Source organism: Ictidomys tridecemlineatus, chromosome 10 (assembly GCF_052094955.1).
Source record: "Ictidomys tridecemlineatus isolate mIctTri1 chromosome 10, mIctTri1.hap1, whole genome shotgun sequence".
In the NCBI taxonomy this organism is placed as follows: domain Eukaryota; kingdom Metazoa; phylum Chordata; class Mammalia; order Rodentia; family Sciuridae; genus Ictidomys; species Ictidomys tridecemlineatus.
In genome coordinates, this window is record NC_135486.1 from 129,214,553 (window position 1) to 129,227,568 (window position 13,016).

The window sequence follows — 13,016 nt, forward strand, 5'->3', positions numbered from 1 at the left end:
AGTAGTGTGGCCCCAATATAGCAAATCTCTCATATTTTCATAGGCCTCGCACTGGCACATTGATAAAATGTTCATATTCTTCCTTACTCTGAAGAGCTCATTGATTCTTTTTTCCCCTCCAGGATGAGGGAAAGACGGAGAGGGAGGGAGAGAGACTTTGGTGGGGTCCAGAGAAAATCTGGTTGCATCTTTAAAGCTTCAGTGCTGTCTGGCTCTTTGTGCATGTGGTTCAAATTGGTGAAATAATTACAGTTTGCGTTGACCTCGGCTTGCTAAGGAGAGGGAATTATATTTGTGTGTTCACCAGCAGAAAAACAGCATGGCCAATGAATTCATTAGAAGGAAACCTGCCAGGAACATTTTCCCTGGGCTATTTGTAGAGTAGGTCACCAGCTCCTTTCTCCTCATAGACTGAAGAACGTTAATGCTGATGGGGGACCTTAGGGGTGCAGTGCAACCTTCCCCTTGCCCCATTTGAAGGAGGCCAAGAGAAACCATGTGATTTCTGCAAAGTCACAGGGCTGGTTGGTGGCAGGCTGGGACAGGAACCTTCTCTTGCCCAACCCAGTGCTTTTTTACCAGACAATGATGCCGAGCCTGTAAAGAGGCACTAAATGTCTTCATTGTTTTCCCCTTATCTTTTGTTTTTCTGTTTCACTGTAAAATACTTAACCATTTCAGAAGTACAACTTAGAAAGTGGAAGTATCCCAATACTAAATATTTTCCTGTACTGTACTAACTTTAGTACTGTTACATAGTGTTCATTCAGATTTTTTATGTGCATACGCTACATTATTTTATAAAAACATTGTTTATACATAACTTTTTTTTAACTTTACTTTTTTCCTTGATAGTGCAAATATATGTGCTCATTCTTTTTCTAATAGCTTTATAATTCTAGTAGAACTATAATATATTTCATTAGTGACTGTTATTGGACATTTGAGTTGATTTCATTTTCCCCCGGATGTCCGTGATTATTTGACATTTTCAATCTGAAAAGGGGGAAATTTAATGATGAGGGAGCAGATGCTACAGTCAGTTGTGAACTTTGTTCTTGGCATGAGATGGAATAGTTGTGCATCCTTAGGTGGGTTTCTCAGCCTCTCTTTCCTCTGTAAAACCAGAGAGTCTCCTGGCTCTCTTTTGCACCAAAACCTAAAGGAACTCTGGGTTAATGCCATAGATTTCTGAAACAGTCTGCATTGTCACACAATCGTAGGTGATATTGTGCTTCTAAGATGCTCTCACTGAAAGCAACAATGAGGGCCTGCGGGATATTTCAGAGCCTTTTTAGAGCGCTGCCAAGTCTTGATGGTCCAGAGAAGTTCATGGTGGAATTAGAAGATCATTTTGTATTGAATTTCCAGCTACCCAACTATTTTTATTTTCCCCACATTTCAGATTGTGTTGACAGAAATGTACTATGATGGGTTCCACCGTTCCTTTTGTGATACAGACGACCTGGAGACAGTCCATGAGAGTGACTGCATTTTTGCCTTTGAGACTCCAGAAATATTTCGGCCTGAAGGAATTCTCAGTCAAAGAGGTAAAGGAGCACCTGTTTCCATGCTGTTACCTGAGCTCTCAGGCCTGACAACAATCTCCCCTTTCAGATATAATATCATGTTATAAATATTTTTTAATTGTGAGAAAGTGCACACAGTGCTGTCCACTCAGATTTTCTTTATGTTTTGCCTGACAGTTATTTTTCTTGCTTTCAGTCAAATCCCTATTTCTCTGCCAATAATCTTTCTGAACCCCAGACCTTATTCCTCTTTATTGAGCATCTGACTGCTCAACTGCCTGTTGCACACAGTTCTCCACACTCCTCCATGGTGCCTGCCGCACCAGCTTTCTCTTCCCACTGGGGAGATTTACTTTAAGCTACTTTAGTCTCCAATTGTCTGTGCATGAGTGTTCTAATATTTCTGTTCTATTTAAAGGCTATGTTATGCACCTTTTAAAAATTTGTTTTCTTAATTTATTCAGAGAACATAGGTGCACCATGTTACACACCTTTTTTAAGATTTGTCTTCATACTTACTCAGAAATCACTTCTTGTGTTACCACCAGACCTACTGTTGTTCTGTATCTCATTGCAACAGGAATTTGTGTTCCTCAGTGATACATAAGAGTATTAATAAGTGGTGGTTCTGAGTATTAGGTGGTAAGCTCTTTCCACTGCCAGCTTCGTATTTAATTTTGTCTGGCCCACTGATGTTTATATTTCTCTCTATATCTATCTATCTATCTATCTATCTATCTATCTATCTATCTATCTATATTTATTTTTTAGTTTTAGTGGGGCACAATAGCTTTATTTATTTATTTATTTATTTTTATGTGGTGCTGAGGATAGAACCCAGTGCCTTACACGTGCCAGATGAGTGCACTTCCGCTGAGCCACAACCCCAGCCCCTGCTTATTTTATTTTCAGGTACTCTGTTATTTCAGTTTTCATTCTTCTTTGACCCAGGAACTTTCTTTTCTTCCAGTTGTTGCATTTTCATTCATATGCTTTTGTTTACTTAAATTATTTTCTAATTTTATTTCATTACAGTAAAAACACCCAGTCGTCACCTGTTCAGAAAGCCTTCTGAAAGTTCTGTCCTCTGACACCAAGGCTGGCTAACTCCCGCTTTTCTGTGTTCCCATTGCTTCTGCTATCTCTTAAGCTAGCGTGTGTGTGGAAATGATCTGTTTTCTCCTCTCTTTCCCATCATGTCTTTCCCAGTATGATGAATTATAAGAATTCTTACAAAGAATTCTTATAATTTAACCCCAAAACTACAAAGTGACTTACAAGAGTTGTGACCACTCTTTGCTTCATTTTTTGATACACAGTAATTCCTAATATGCAGCAAAAGCCCAGCTAATGATTGTTCAACTGAACATTTTCCCAAATTCCCTTTCCCATCCCCAGTTGTTTAGGATTAACACTATGTGTCTATGCTGAAGTAAATTTGTTAAGTCCAAATTTATCACGTGTGTTTTGGCTTCTGATCTAAAGACCTTACGAATGTTTGGCCCAGCACCTGTGAGGCATCCACTTTCCTCACTCTGCTTAGGAGGGGGCTGTGGCTGAGAGCAGTGAAGTAACTGGCCCCAGGTCACATGGCTGTAGGAGATGGGTCCATAATTTGAACACCGAGTTTGATTTCTGTTTAGTTGAGTGGCATTCTCTTATCTCATTATGGTTCTGACCGCTTCTAGTGACCTAAGTCTTCCCACCCTGACCTCTGTCAGGAACCTAGGAAAGGAGGTCATTCATTGTTTCAAATTCAGATTTCTAATATCTTTTATTCTCATACCAAAGTTCACGATGGTTATGAAGTGAAATCAACTCTTGTTCCTTTTGGGATTTCTTTATTGTGTTATGTTCAGAAAGCAATGGGAGCACAGAAAAGCAGGAGTTAGCTAGCCTTGGGGTCAGAGGACAGAACTTTCAGAAGCCTAAAAAGTTTTCTTCCCTCTAATAGCTTGATAAAGATTCAATTTTTTTTTTATTTCTAGTGTCTGTGATTTTTTTTGTCATCCTGTTATTTTGGTATTAATTATGTAGTCATAATTTCAAATTGCTATCATGCTAATATATCTTCAACAACATCTTGTATTGCTGGATATTTAAGTTACTATCAGAATTCTGCTATGAATAATTTTGTGCAGCCATTTGAATTTTATTCTTCTGATGGTAGTGTTATTATTTATGATGGTGGTAGGAGGGGCTTCTTTCTTCTCTATCATTTTACTAGACTATATACTTCCAACGGATTAAAGAAATGAACTGATATTTAGTCAGTATTTATTGACCTGCTGCAGGGCCTTGTGCAGGCTAGCTCTAATTGACAGGGAGGTCTGCTTTAGGACCTTGTGGAGACTAGTACTATGTCTGCCATACATCTATTTTTGTTAACTTTAATGTGAGTTGATTCAGTCCAGTTGATTTTGTTAAAGTTAGCGTGTTCTCATCATTATGAGAGTCTTGTTTCTTGTAATAATCAGGAATGAGAAACTGCTGTTGGGCTGGGCACAGTGGCACGTAATCTCAGAGGCTTGGGAGGCTGAGGCAGGAGGATCTAGAGTTCAAAGCCAGCCTCAGCAATGGAGAGGAACTAACAGTGAGACCCTGTCTGTAAATAAAATACAAAATAGGGCTGGGGATGTAGCTTACAAAATAGTGGTTCAGTGCCCTTGAATTCAATCCCCAGTACCTTGCCCCCCACCAAATGAAAGAAACTGATATTGGAACATTATAGACCATTTCAAATGTTCTTGTCTTTATTATTAGTTTTTAAAATTTATTTGGTTGCTGGGGCTCACTTTAAATTTTATTGCTGGATTATCTCTGCAAATTTATTCTTCTGAAATTGTATCTAACATTCATTGAAGTGGAGAATTTTGATTTTCAGTTTTTAAGATAGGTAAGGCTAATTTAAAGAAAATAATAGATGCTAATTTTTTTTCCTTAAAGGCTACCAGAGTAATTTCACAGGAGAGTATTTGTTCCTATTTTCAATTGTAGTTTAAATTATTTTTTTTTGAAAGTATTGGGGATTGAACCCAGGGGCACTGAGTTCATCCTTTAGCCTTTTTAATTTAATTTTATTTTTTTGAGACAGGGTCTCACTAAGCTGCTTAGGACTTCACTAAGTTACTGAGGCTGACCTTGAACTTGCAATTTAAAATGACATTTTTTTTTTCTGTTGGGTAAATGTCTTTGTAATGCATGAATGAATGAAAATAATTTTGAAGAGGTAAAAAGAGTAGTTTTTATTCTATTTCAGGAATTCACTTAAACAACAATCTCAATCACTTGAAGTTTGGCTTGGATCATCATCGACTGTCTTCCTCCACACAAACAGCAGCAAAGCAAGGGGAAATGGACCCGCCCACCACCAGAGCAGGCAGTGACAAGATTGTCGTGCTGGTGTGTAACCGAGCCTGCACCGGGCAGCAGGGGAGGAGGTGAGGCCAGCTTAATTTCCAATAAGTACTGAAGCTTTCAAGTTTGCTGCTTTTAAATGTTTAAAAAAAGCAGGGTGAGAAGCCTTACATTTAGCAGGAATAGTTGTGTAAGTTGACCTGATTCAGTGGGAGGGGGAGTAAAAGATTATGATGTGAGTTAGGAAGCCTGTTACAGCTCATCTGGTTTTGAAGGCTTATATGAATATTTTAGTTCAGACTCTCTTAGGATGCTGGACCTGTATCCAGATTGTCCTTTCCTTTTTAATTGGTACATGATAATTGTAGAAAACAGTAGGGTTCATTATGATGTATCTGTGCACGCACATAACAGAATTTGGTCAGTTTCACTGCCCAGCACCTCCCTTTCCTTCTCCTCCCTCCCTCGATCCCTACCTTCTAGTCCACTGGTCTCCTTTCTATTTTCATAAAATTTTTTTCCTTTTTTTCTAGCTTCCACATATGAGAGAAAACATATGACCCTGACTTTCTGAGTCTGGCTTATTTCGTGTCCAATTCTATCAATTTTCCTGAAAATAACTTGATTTTGTTCTTTTATGGCTGCATAAAACTTCATATATATACACACACCATATTTTCTTTATCTATTTATTGATAGGCACACAGGCTGGTTCTGAAACTTGGCCATTGTGAATTGTGCTGCTAGACATGGGTGCGCATGTGTGATTATAGTTACTGACTTTAATTCCTTTGGATAAATACTGAGGGGTGGGATAGCTGGGTCTATGGTGGTTCCATTCCTAGTTTTTTGAGAAACCTCTGTGCTCAATTGCATAGTGGTTTATAATCCCACCAGCAGTGTGTGAGTGTTCCTTTCCCATCTCATCCTCGCCAGCATTTGTTATTATTTACATTCCTGATGACCGTCATTCTCACTAGAGTGAAATGAAATCTCAGTGTAGTTTTGATTCACATTTCCCTGATTGCTAAGGATGTTGAACATTATTTCATAGCTTTACTGGCCAGTTGCAGTTCTGCTTTCTTAATAGCTTTTTAAAAAACAACCCTTAATTTATCTACTTTGTTAGTGCCTGCCCCCTAGTCTTAGGTCTCAAGCTGAGCATTTTACTTTCACCATGATACTGGTCCTCCAGTATCTCCTGTTGTGGCAGATGGCACAATTGTTCACTCAGCTTTGCAAATCAGAAATTTGGAACTCAGAAATCGCCCTCAGATTTCTTTTGCTGCCCTAAGAATTTATGGGAACTTTAGACTATCTTTTAAAGTAGCTTTGTCCCAGTAAGGTAAGTACCTTGGATGGTAAATACCATTGATGTGAAATGTGCTAATGTGTATATTGATCGTATTCATTAACGAAGGTGTTAGTGTTAGTGTCAGCGCTGTTCCAAACCCTAGGAATCCAGCGGAGAGCAACACAGACAGGGCTGTGTCCTCAGGGGGCTTGCACTCCCAGGGCCAGGCTGGCCTTAAGCAAGTGAACAACACATTAAGCTTGAGACAGTTAGCACCGTGTTGAAGACATCAGTGCAGGTTAGAGTGAGAGGGTGTGAGTGAGGAGAGGCGGCAGCTCTGCACTGGAAAGGCAGCTGGGAGGTGGCCCCAGGAGGCCTTAGCTGAGCCCAGTCCCTGTGAGGAGGAGCAGGCTGTGTGAACGTCCTGTGTGGCAGGAACACCCCGAGTGGACACTGTAGGAGGCTGTTTAAAGCTTGGGAGAAAAGGCAGCTCCTCATAATGGAGTTTCTTGGAGCCCATTTCACACCACAGTTGTTTTCAGGAGGGTAGGTTCACTGTTAAGTAGTACTGCGGGTAAACAGCTCCATGACTGTTAGGAATGAGTTTCCCAGTGATCTTTTATCTCTGCTTCAGCCTTGGCCTTAGAGCTCCCCTGGTAACTAGGTCGATTGATCATTCCTTCATTCATCATCTGCTATTTTTTAGGCATGGTTGGTTTAGGTTACTAACGCAAATCAATAACAGTTCTTGTTGTCAGATAACTCAGTCCATTGGTGGAGGCAGAAACACAGTATTTACAGCATGGTGGAGTTAGTGCCATGGCACACATAGGGAGAAAATAACCAGGTGCTACCTGGAGAAGGGTGTGTTCATGGGTATGAGTAGAAGACAGCCTAGAGAAGGGTGGGAAGGGTGTTCTAAGCTGGGGAGTGGCCTGCACAGAGACCTGAACATGTGGAGCTGGACACAGTCAAGGATCAGCACATAGGTTTGAATGACTCTGGATGTAGGTGAAAGTTGAGGCTGGGTCAGTGACCTTCAACTTCAGCTGCATACTAGAACCACCTGGGAAACTTCTGAGAAAATCTCAGCGTTTGGGGCCACATTCCAGACTGATGCCATCAGAATCTCTGTGGACTGGACTTAGGCATCATTATTTTTTTATAGTCCTTTGGTGATTTCACTGTGCATCTGAGGCTGACAACCACAGAGCTGCCTTTGATTCTCCAGGACACAGAACCTGGCAGAGGCCAAGTGGTGTCTAGCCTAAGGTGGGTGCTGACTTTCAGTGTGGCTTGCTGGCCAGTGCCTCTCTTGTTGTCAGAGGCTACCAGGACACGGCTGCCTGCCTGTTGGGCCTTCCGGCCCTGCCTGCTCCTCTGGCACCTCCTTGTAGGTTTGACCCACACTGTTTGCCAGATTCTTGTTTGTTCCCATCCCCTTTCTCACCATCCCTGCCAACCCTGTCCCTGGATGCCTGGTAGCCCAGCACCATGCTTCCCTGGAGTCACTTGGCATGGAGGCTGTTGAGATTTCTTAGAAATCGAGGCTGCACTTCTGACTTTGTCATCTTCTCTTTATGACAGTTACTGTTGACTTGTCTGTTCTGATTTGAGAACTGTCCTAAAACCAATTATGTTGTCATTCCATTTTAAAAGATGAAGAATAAGGAGTTAGGCCATTAAAGGAATTGCCATACTTTTAAGGTGATGCCAGTGTTTCTGTTTGGTAGATTTGGACTGCCTTTTGTGCTGCACTTAGAGAAGACGATAGCATGGGACCTTCTGCAGAAGGAAATCCTGGAGAAGATGAAGTATTTCCTGAGGCCTACTGTTTGCATTCAGGTTTGTAGGCATTTTGATATTCTAGCAGAGTGTGCATGTCTACACAGTGAAGAAACAGTCATTACAATGGAATTTGAATTTGTTTTGTTCAGATTTTTAAGACTGAGAACTTATTTCTCGTTTTATGAATGGAGTTGGTCATTGCAAGCTTTCCTGGACTGCTGTATATTCCTTTATAAAATTTATTTAATAAAGTTTGGAGAAGTTGCATAACCATCTGTATATTTTAAAAATGATTACTATGTTCAGGCACCCATGGAAGACCATTAAGTTAATGTTCAGCGAGAGCAGTGTATTATTTGCCTTGTATGACATTTGGTATATAAATTGCATTTGGTTAAATCATATTTAATAGTGTATTTGAGTGGCTCAACAGCCTAACAGATGTCATAGAGAAGCATTTTGCAAAACAGTTTGCTGTACCTCTAATCTGTTTGGAAATGCCACTGTAAAACATGCCTATGAAGAGAAAGTCATCCTAATTTTCATTTAATACTTGACGCAGGTGTGTCCGTTCAGTTTGCGAGTGGTCAGTGTTGTGGGAATTACATACTTGCTGCCCCAGGAGGAGCAGCCCCTGTGCCACCCAACAGTAGAAAGGTAAAGAGGAAAAAAAATTCACCTTCCATAATTTCACTTATACTCCATGTGATGTTTGGTATAATCCCATGTTATGTTCTTTAAGCTCACTAAGAAACTGTACTTAGTTCAGTTCTGATTCACACGTGAGTATGAAACATTTTATGGATCTTCCTTAAAATCAGAAAAGCCACAGAATATTCATGTTAGGAAAACAAATTACAGTTTCCTATTCACCAAGACTGAAGTTTTCCAAAATAGTGTGCTAGTCACACCTCGTTCCTCCTTGAAGCCTTTCAGTGGTGACTGTGGCCTACGAGGTGAAGGCTGGCTTCCACCGGATGCCAGATTCTCCACAGCCAGGACTCTGAGGACCTCTGTTTTGTGGGTCCTGCTCTTCCTTTCCCTTCCACCCCAAGCCTTCCTCAGTATCAGAGTACCAAGGAGCATTTGTGCACGCAGCACCATGCTGTGTGTGTCCTTTCTCAGGTGTGACTTCCGCTGTCCATAGTGCCTTTTCTTTAAAGTTTCTTTATGCTGTTCCTCTTTCTCTTAGTCGCTGTTCCATGCTGTTTCTGTACTTTCTACATCCTTCTATTATGTTTACAGTAGTCTACTAATAAAATAATGGATATGTGAATACACCATATACATATGGATATATAAATATCAAAACTCACATTGTCTTTATTATAATTTCTTTTAACAAAGGAATTGTGCCTACATTTCAAGATTTTCAAAAGGTACATAACATTGCTATTTGAAGGCTCCCTGTTGGTTTTAAAGAATGGGAACTAATAGATAAGATAATAATAAAAAATATTGAACAATATAAAAAAAGATTTGTTGAGTGATTTTAACAGTGACTGCTGAAAGAGTTTCTCAGAAGGTGGCCAGTCCAGTGAACTGGGGTAGTGGCTTTATGAAGGAGGGAAGAAGAAGGCACAGGGTAGGCGCATGGTGTGGAGCAGGTGGAGAGGTGCGAGGTCAGCTCTCCCCGGGTTGGTGGGGAGTCGGGCAAGAGCTGGAAAGGTCACATAGAATGTCCGAGAGTAATTGCAGACAGCCTTATAGTGAGTTACTAAATTTCTTCTAATCTATTTCTTCCATTATTTCTGTATTGGATATTTTAAAGATTTTTTTTTTAGCCCACTTGTAAACTATTTACTAAATCTATGGTTGTAATGGAGTCACTAAAATCTTTTTCTTCCGGGGGAACTATGAAGAGTTTTAGCAATTTTATGATTGTAGATAGGCCATAATCATATTTAAGTAAAATAATTTTTTTTTAAAGATAGCAACTTGGAGCTTCTTCTCTCCCCCATTCTATAGGGCATTAAAATCTTGTGGACCAGGTGGCACTGCTCATGTGAAGTTAGTGGTAGAATGGGACAAGGAGACAAAAGATTTGTGAGTATTCTTTTACTTAATATTTATAGAATTGTTTTATTTTAGGAGCACCCCATTGATCTTCCAAATTAGCTAAAATACAGAGCTTTCGTCTCTTCAGTCTCTAAGCATATCGTTAATCCTTTATTTAAGCAGCTTAATATTTCTTTCTTATACATTTTTCCCAACCTTAAAGCCTTTGAACATTTATTTACTACTGAGAGAGAAGCCATATTCATTAACTACTGTATAGGTCCAATTTGATTTTTATTAGAAGTCCCTCTGCCCAAATAAGCTTTATCGAATGCTTGCCCTTAGAGATGAAGGACAAGAATACATGATTTAATGGCACAAGTCATGGACAGCCCCAGAAAAACTAACTCCAACTTAGTTCCTAAAATAACTTGCAGATGGAAAACTTTTTCAAGAACACTTTGGGACATAGAAGAGTTAGATGACCTCCTTTGCTTTCTTACACCTCCATCTTCATGGTTATGAATTCATAGCCACTTTGTAAAACTGTAATAATTGTACTTTTGTGTCCGTGTTTTAAGACATTCTGTGATAATGTCTTTCCCTTTAATTGTAGCTTATTTGTAAACACTGAAGATGAGTATATCCCAGATGCAGAAAGTGTCCGCCTGCAGAGGGAGCGGCATCATCAACCTCAGACCTGCACTTTATCCCAGTGTTTCCAACTCTACACCAAAGAGGAACGAGTAAGAGCCAGGCAGCATTTCTTGGGTACTGAGTTGGTAGGGAAGGGGGAATGGCAAGATAACAGTAAAGAAACAGATTCTGCCCCTCAAAATCCCCTAGGATTTTACATTTTCCTAGTTTTGAACATGCATTGAGTATTCTGTTCCTTTTAGGACTTCAACAAAAAGAAGTTTAAATTTTTGATTAATTGGAATGCTCTTGAAATGAACCTTTATAATTCTTTTTTTTTTTTTTAATCGGGCTCATTTTTTGGGGTTGTTTTTGTTTTACTTTAGAAGTTTTAAGTTGTTTTCCTTTGTAATGAAAACGGTGTTTCTCATCGTAATACCTGTATGCTAAGAATGTAGTATCAGGACCTATTTAAATTAATTAAAGTAAAATGAAAAATTCAGTTCTTTTGTTGCACAAGCATCATTTTAGGTACTCTGCCATAGTTTGGCTGGGCATAAAATAACTGAGCCGCCATGAGGCACTTGTAGGTTCAAACAGGAACTCCTTTATTGCCCGAACTCCACCAGTACTCCACGTGCACTCCCCGGGAGTCCCCTGTTCTCCATGGGGCTCAGCGCAGACTTAGCGGGGAACCCCCTGAGAGCTCAACTAGAACTCCAAAGTAGTGGGGGGGCGGGCGGCAGGCAGCAGGAGCCCTCCTGTTGCCGGACTGCAGGGTCCATATACAACTCAATACATAGCCTGTTTCAATCCAGCATCATTCAGTCACAGCACTCCTTCTGGCAAAATGCCATGGGCCAACCCGACTCGGCTATGGCTCTCAACAGTGCTCAATAGACCCACATGGATGGCGCCTCCTGTACTGAACAGAGCAGATGTAGAGTTCTGTTGGGCAGCAGCTTTGGACTGTTTAGCACAGTGCTCTGCAGATAGTAGGACTCAATAAATATTGAAACAAATGGATGGACAGATAAGATTCTGTGGGAGGTAGCCAGCCTTGTGTGGTTTCTATGTGACTTTGGAAACCTAGACCAGAGCACATGGAGTTCATTTGATCTTATGTTGATACTTAGGATCATAATTTTGATCATTAGTTTCTAGTCTTTACTCCTGTACTTAGGGAATATTGCAATTTCAGGCTCAGAGGGAACTTTAAAGCTCCCTTTTTCTAATAGTTTAATTATTCTGCGTACTTTAAAATGGGTGACTGTCCAGCCTGTGTTTGAATGCTTTCTGTAATGAGGGGTTTGCCTGCTCAAGACTTGACATATCATTTCCTCTCTGGATAGCTCAAATGGTGACCCCACTGATCTTCCTAATTAGCTAAAATATGCTTTCATGAAATATGCCCCATATGAAATATGCCCCCATCTTAGTACCACCAAAAGAGGTGTTCTCTCTCTTGAGTTTAAGACTCGAAAGTCATAACTTTCTTCTACTTTTTTTCAAATATTTGAAAATAGTTTTCATCTTCTCACAAGTAGTTCATAGCTAGTTCCTTTAACAATAGTTTTTCACAAGACATGTTTTATCGGTCTTGGGCTTAATTATAAAATAGCTTTGAAACTGTTGATTGCAGATTCTATGTGACACACTGTTCTATTTAGTTCTTTTTATAAAAAATTGAGCTGAGAGCTGGGAGTGGTGGTGCACACCTCTAATCCTAGCAGCTCAGGAGCCTGAGGCAGGAGGATGGTGAGTTCAAAGCCAGCCTTAGCAATTAGGGAGCGAGGCCCTAAGCAACTTAGCAAGACACTGTCTCTAAATAAAATATAAAAAGGGATGGGGACATGGCTTAGTGGTTAAGTGTCCCTAGGTTCAATCCTTTGTCCCCCCCCCCCCCAAAAAAAAAAAAAGTTTTTCTGAGAGATCTTTGAGAATGGCACAAAGCTTAGGGGTGAGCAGATCTGCTAGATGATAGTATTGGTATCTACAAAACATTGTACATACCTACAGTGATGAGTTCATACTAGCAAGATGTTTTTCTTGGGGTTTGTTCATTTAGATGTATTGAATATACCTGCTATGTGCTGGCTGCTGCGCTAGTCAGGGGATACACATGTCAAGACAGACATCCTGCTATCATGCTGAGGGGATAATTAATAAAGGAAGCAAAGGTCCTGGGGTAGGAGGGAGATTGGCATGGTAGAAAAACAGAAATAAGACCAGTGTAGCTGGAGTACAAGAGGTAAAGGAGAGAGAATTAAGACAGTGTGAGCTCTATCTGGCTTTCACTAAATAATCTTGGTATCTAGAACAGTGCTTGGCACATAAGAAGTGTTCGATAAATACATCATTGAATACATGAGTGGTACTTGGACCCCAGAATCCAGTACAAATACAGAAGTAAA

At 40.2% G+C, this 13,016-nt stretch overlaps 1 protein-coding gene across 1 annotated transcript in view; it reads left to right on the forward strand.

Moving 5' to 3' along the window:
• The window catches only part of Usp31 (ubiquitin specific peptidase 31), a 71,461-nt gene that overhangs the window by 36,669 nt on the left and 21,776 nt on the right, over nucleotides 1–13,016 (forward strand). Inside the window, exons 6-11 of the mRNA XM_078024215.1 lie at nucleotides 1,406–1,550; nucleotides 4,789–4,969; nucleotides 7,914–8,025; nucleotides 8,531–8,625; nucleotides 9,937–10,014; nucleotides 10,583–10,712. Of these exons, the coding sequence (XP_077880341.1) occupies nucleotides 1,406–1,550; nucleotides 4,789–4,969; nucleotides 7,914–8,025; nucleotides 8,531–8,625; nucleotides 9,937–10,014; nucleotides 10,583–10,712 (741 nt within the window). The remainder of the gene's footprint in view (nucleotides 1–1,405; nucleotides 1,551–4,788; nucleotides 4,970–7,913; nucleotides 8,026–8,530; nucleotides 8,626–9,936; nucleotides 10,015–10,582; nucleotides 10,713–13,016) is intronic.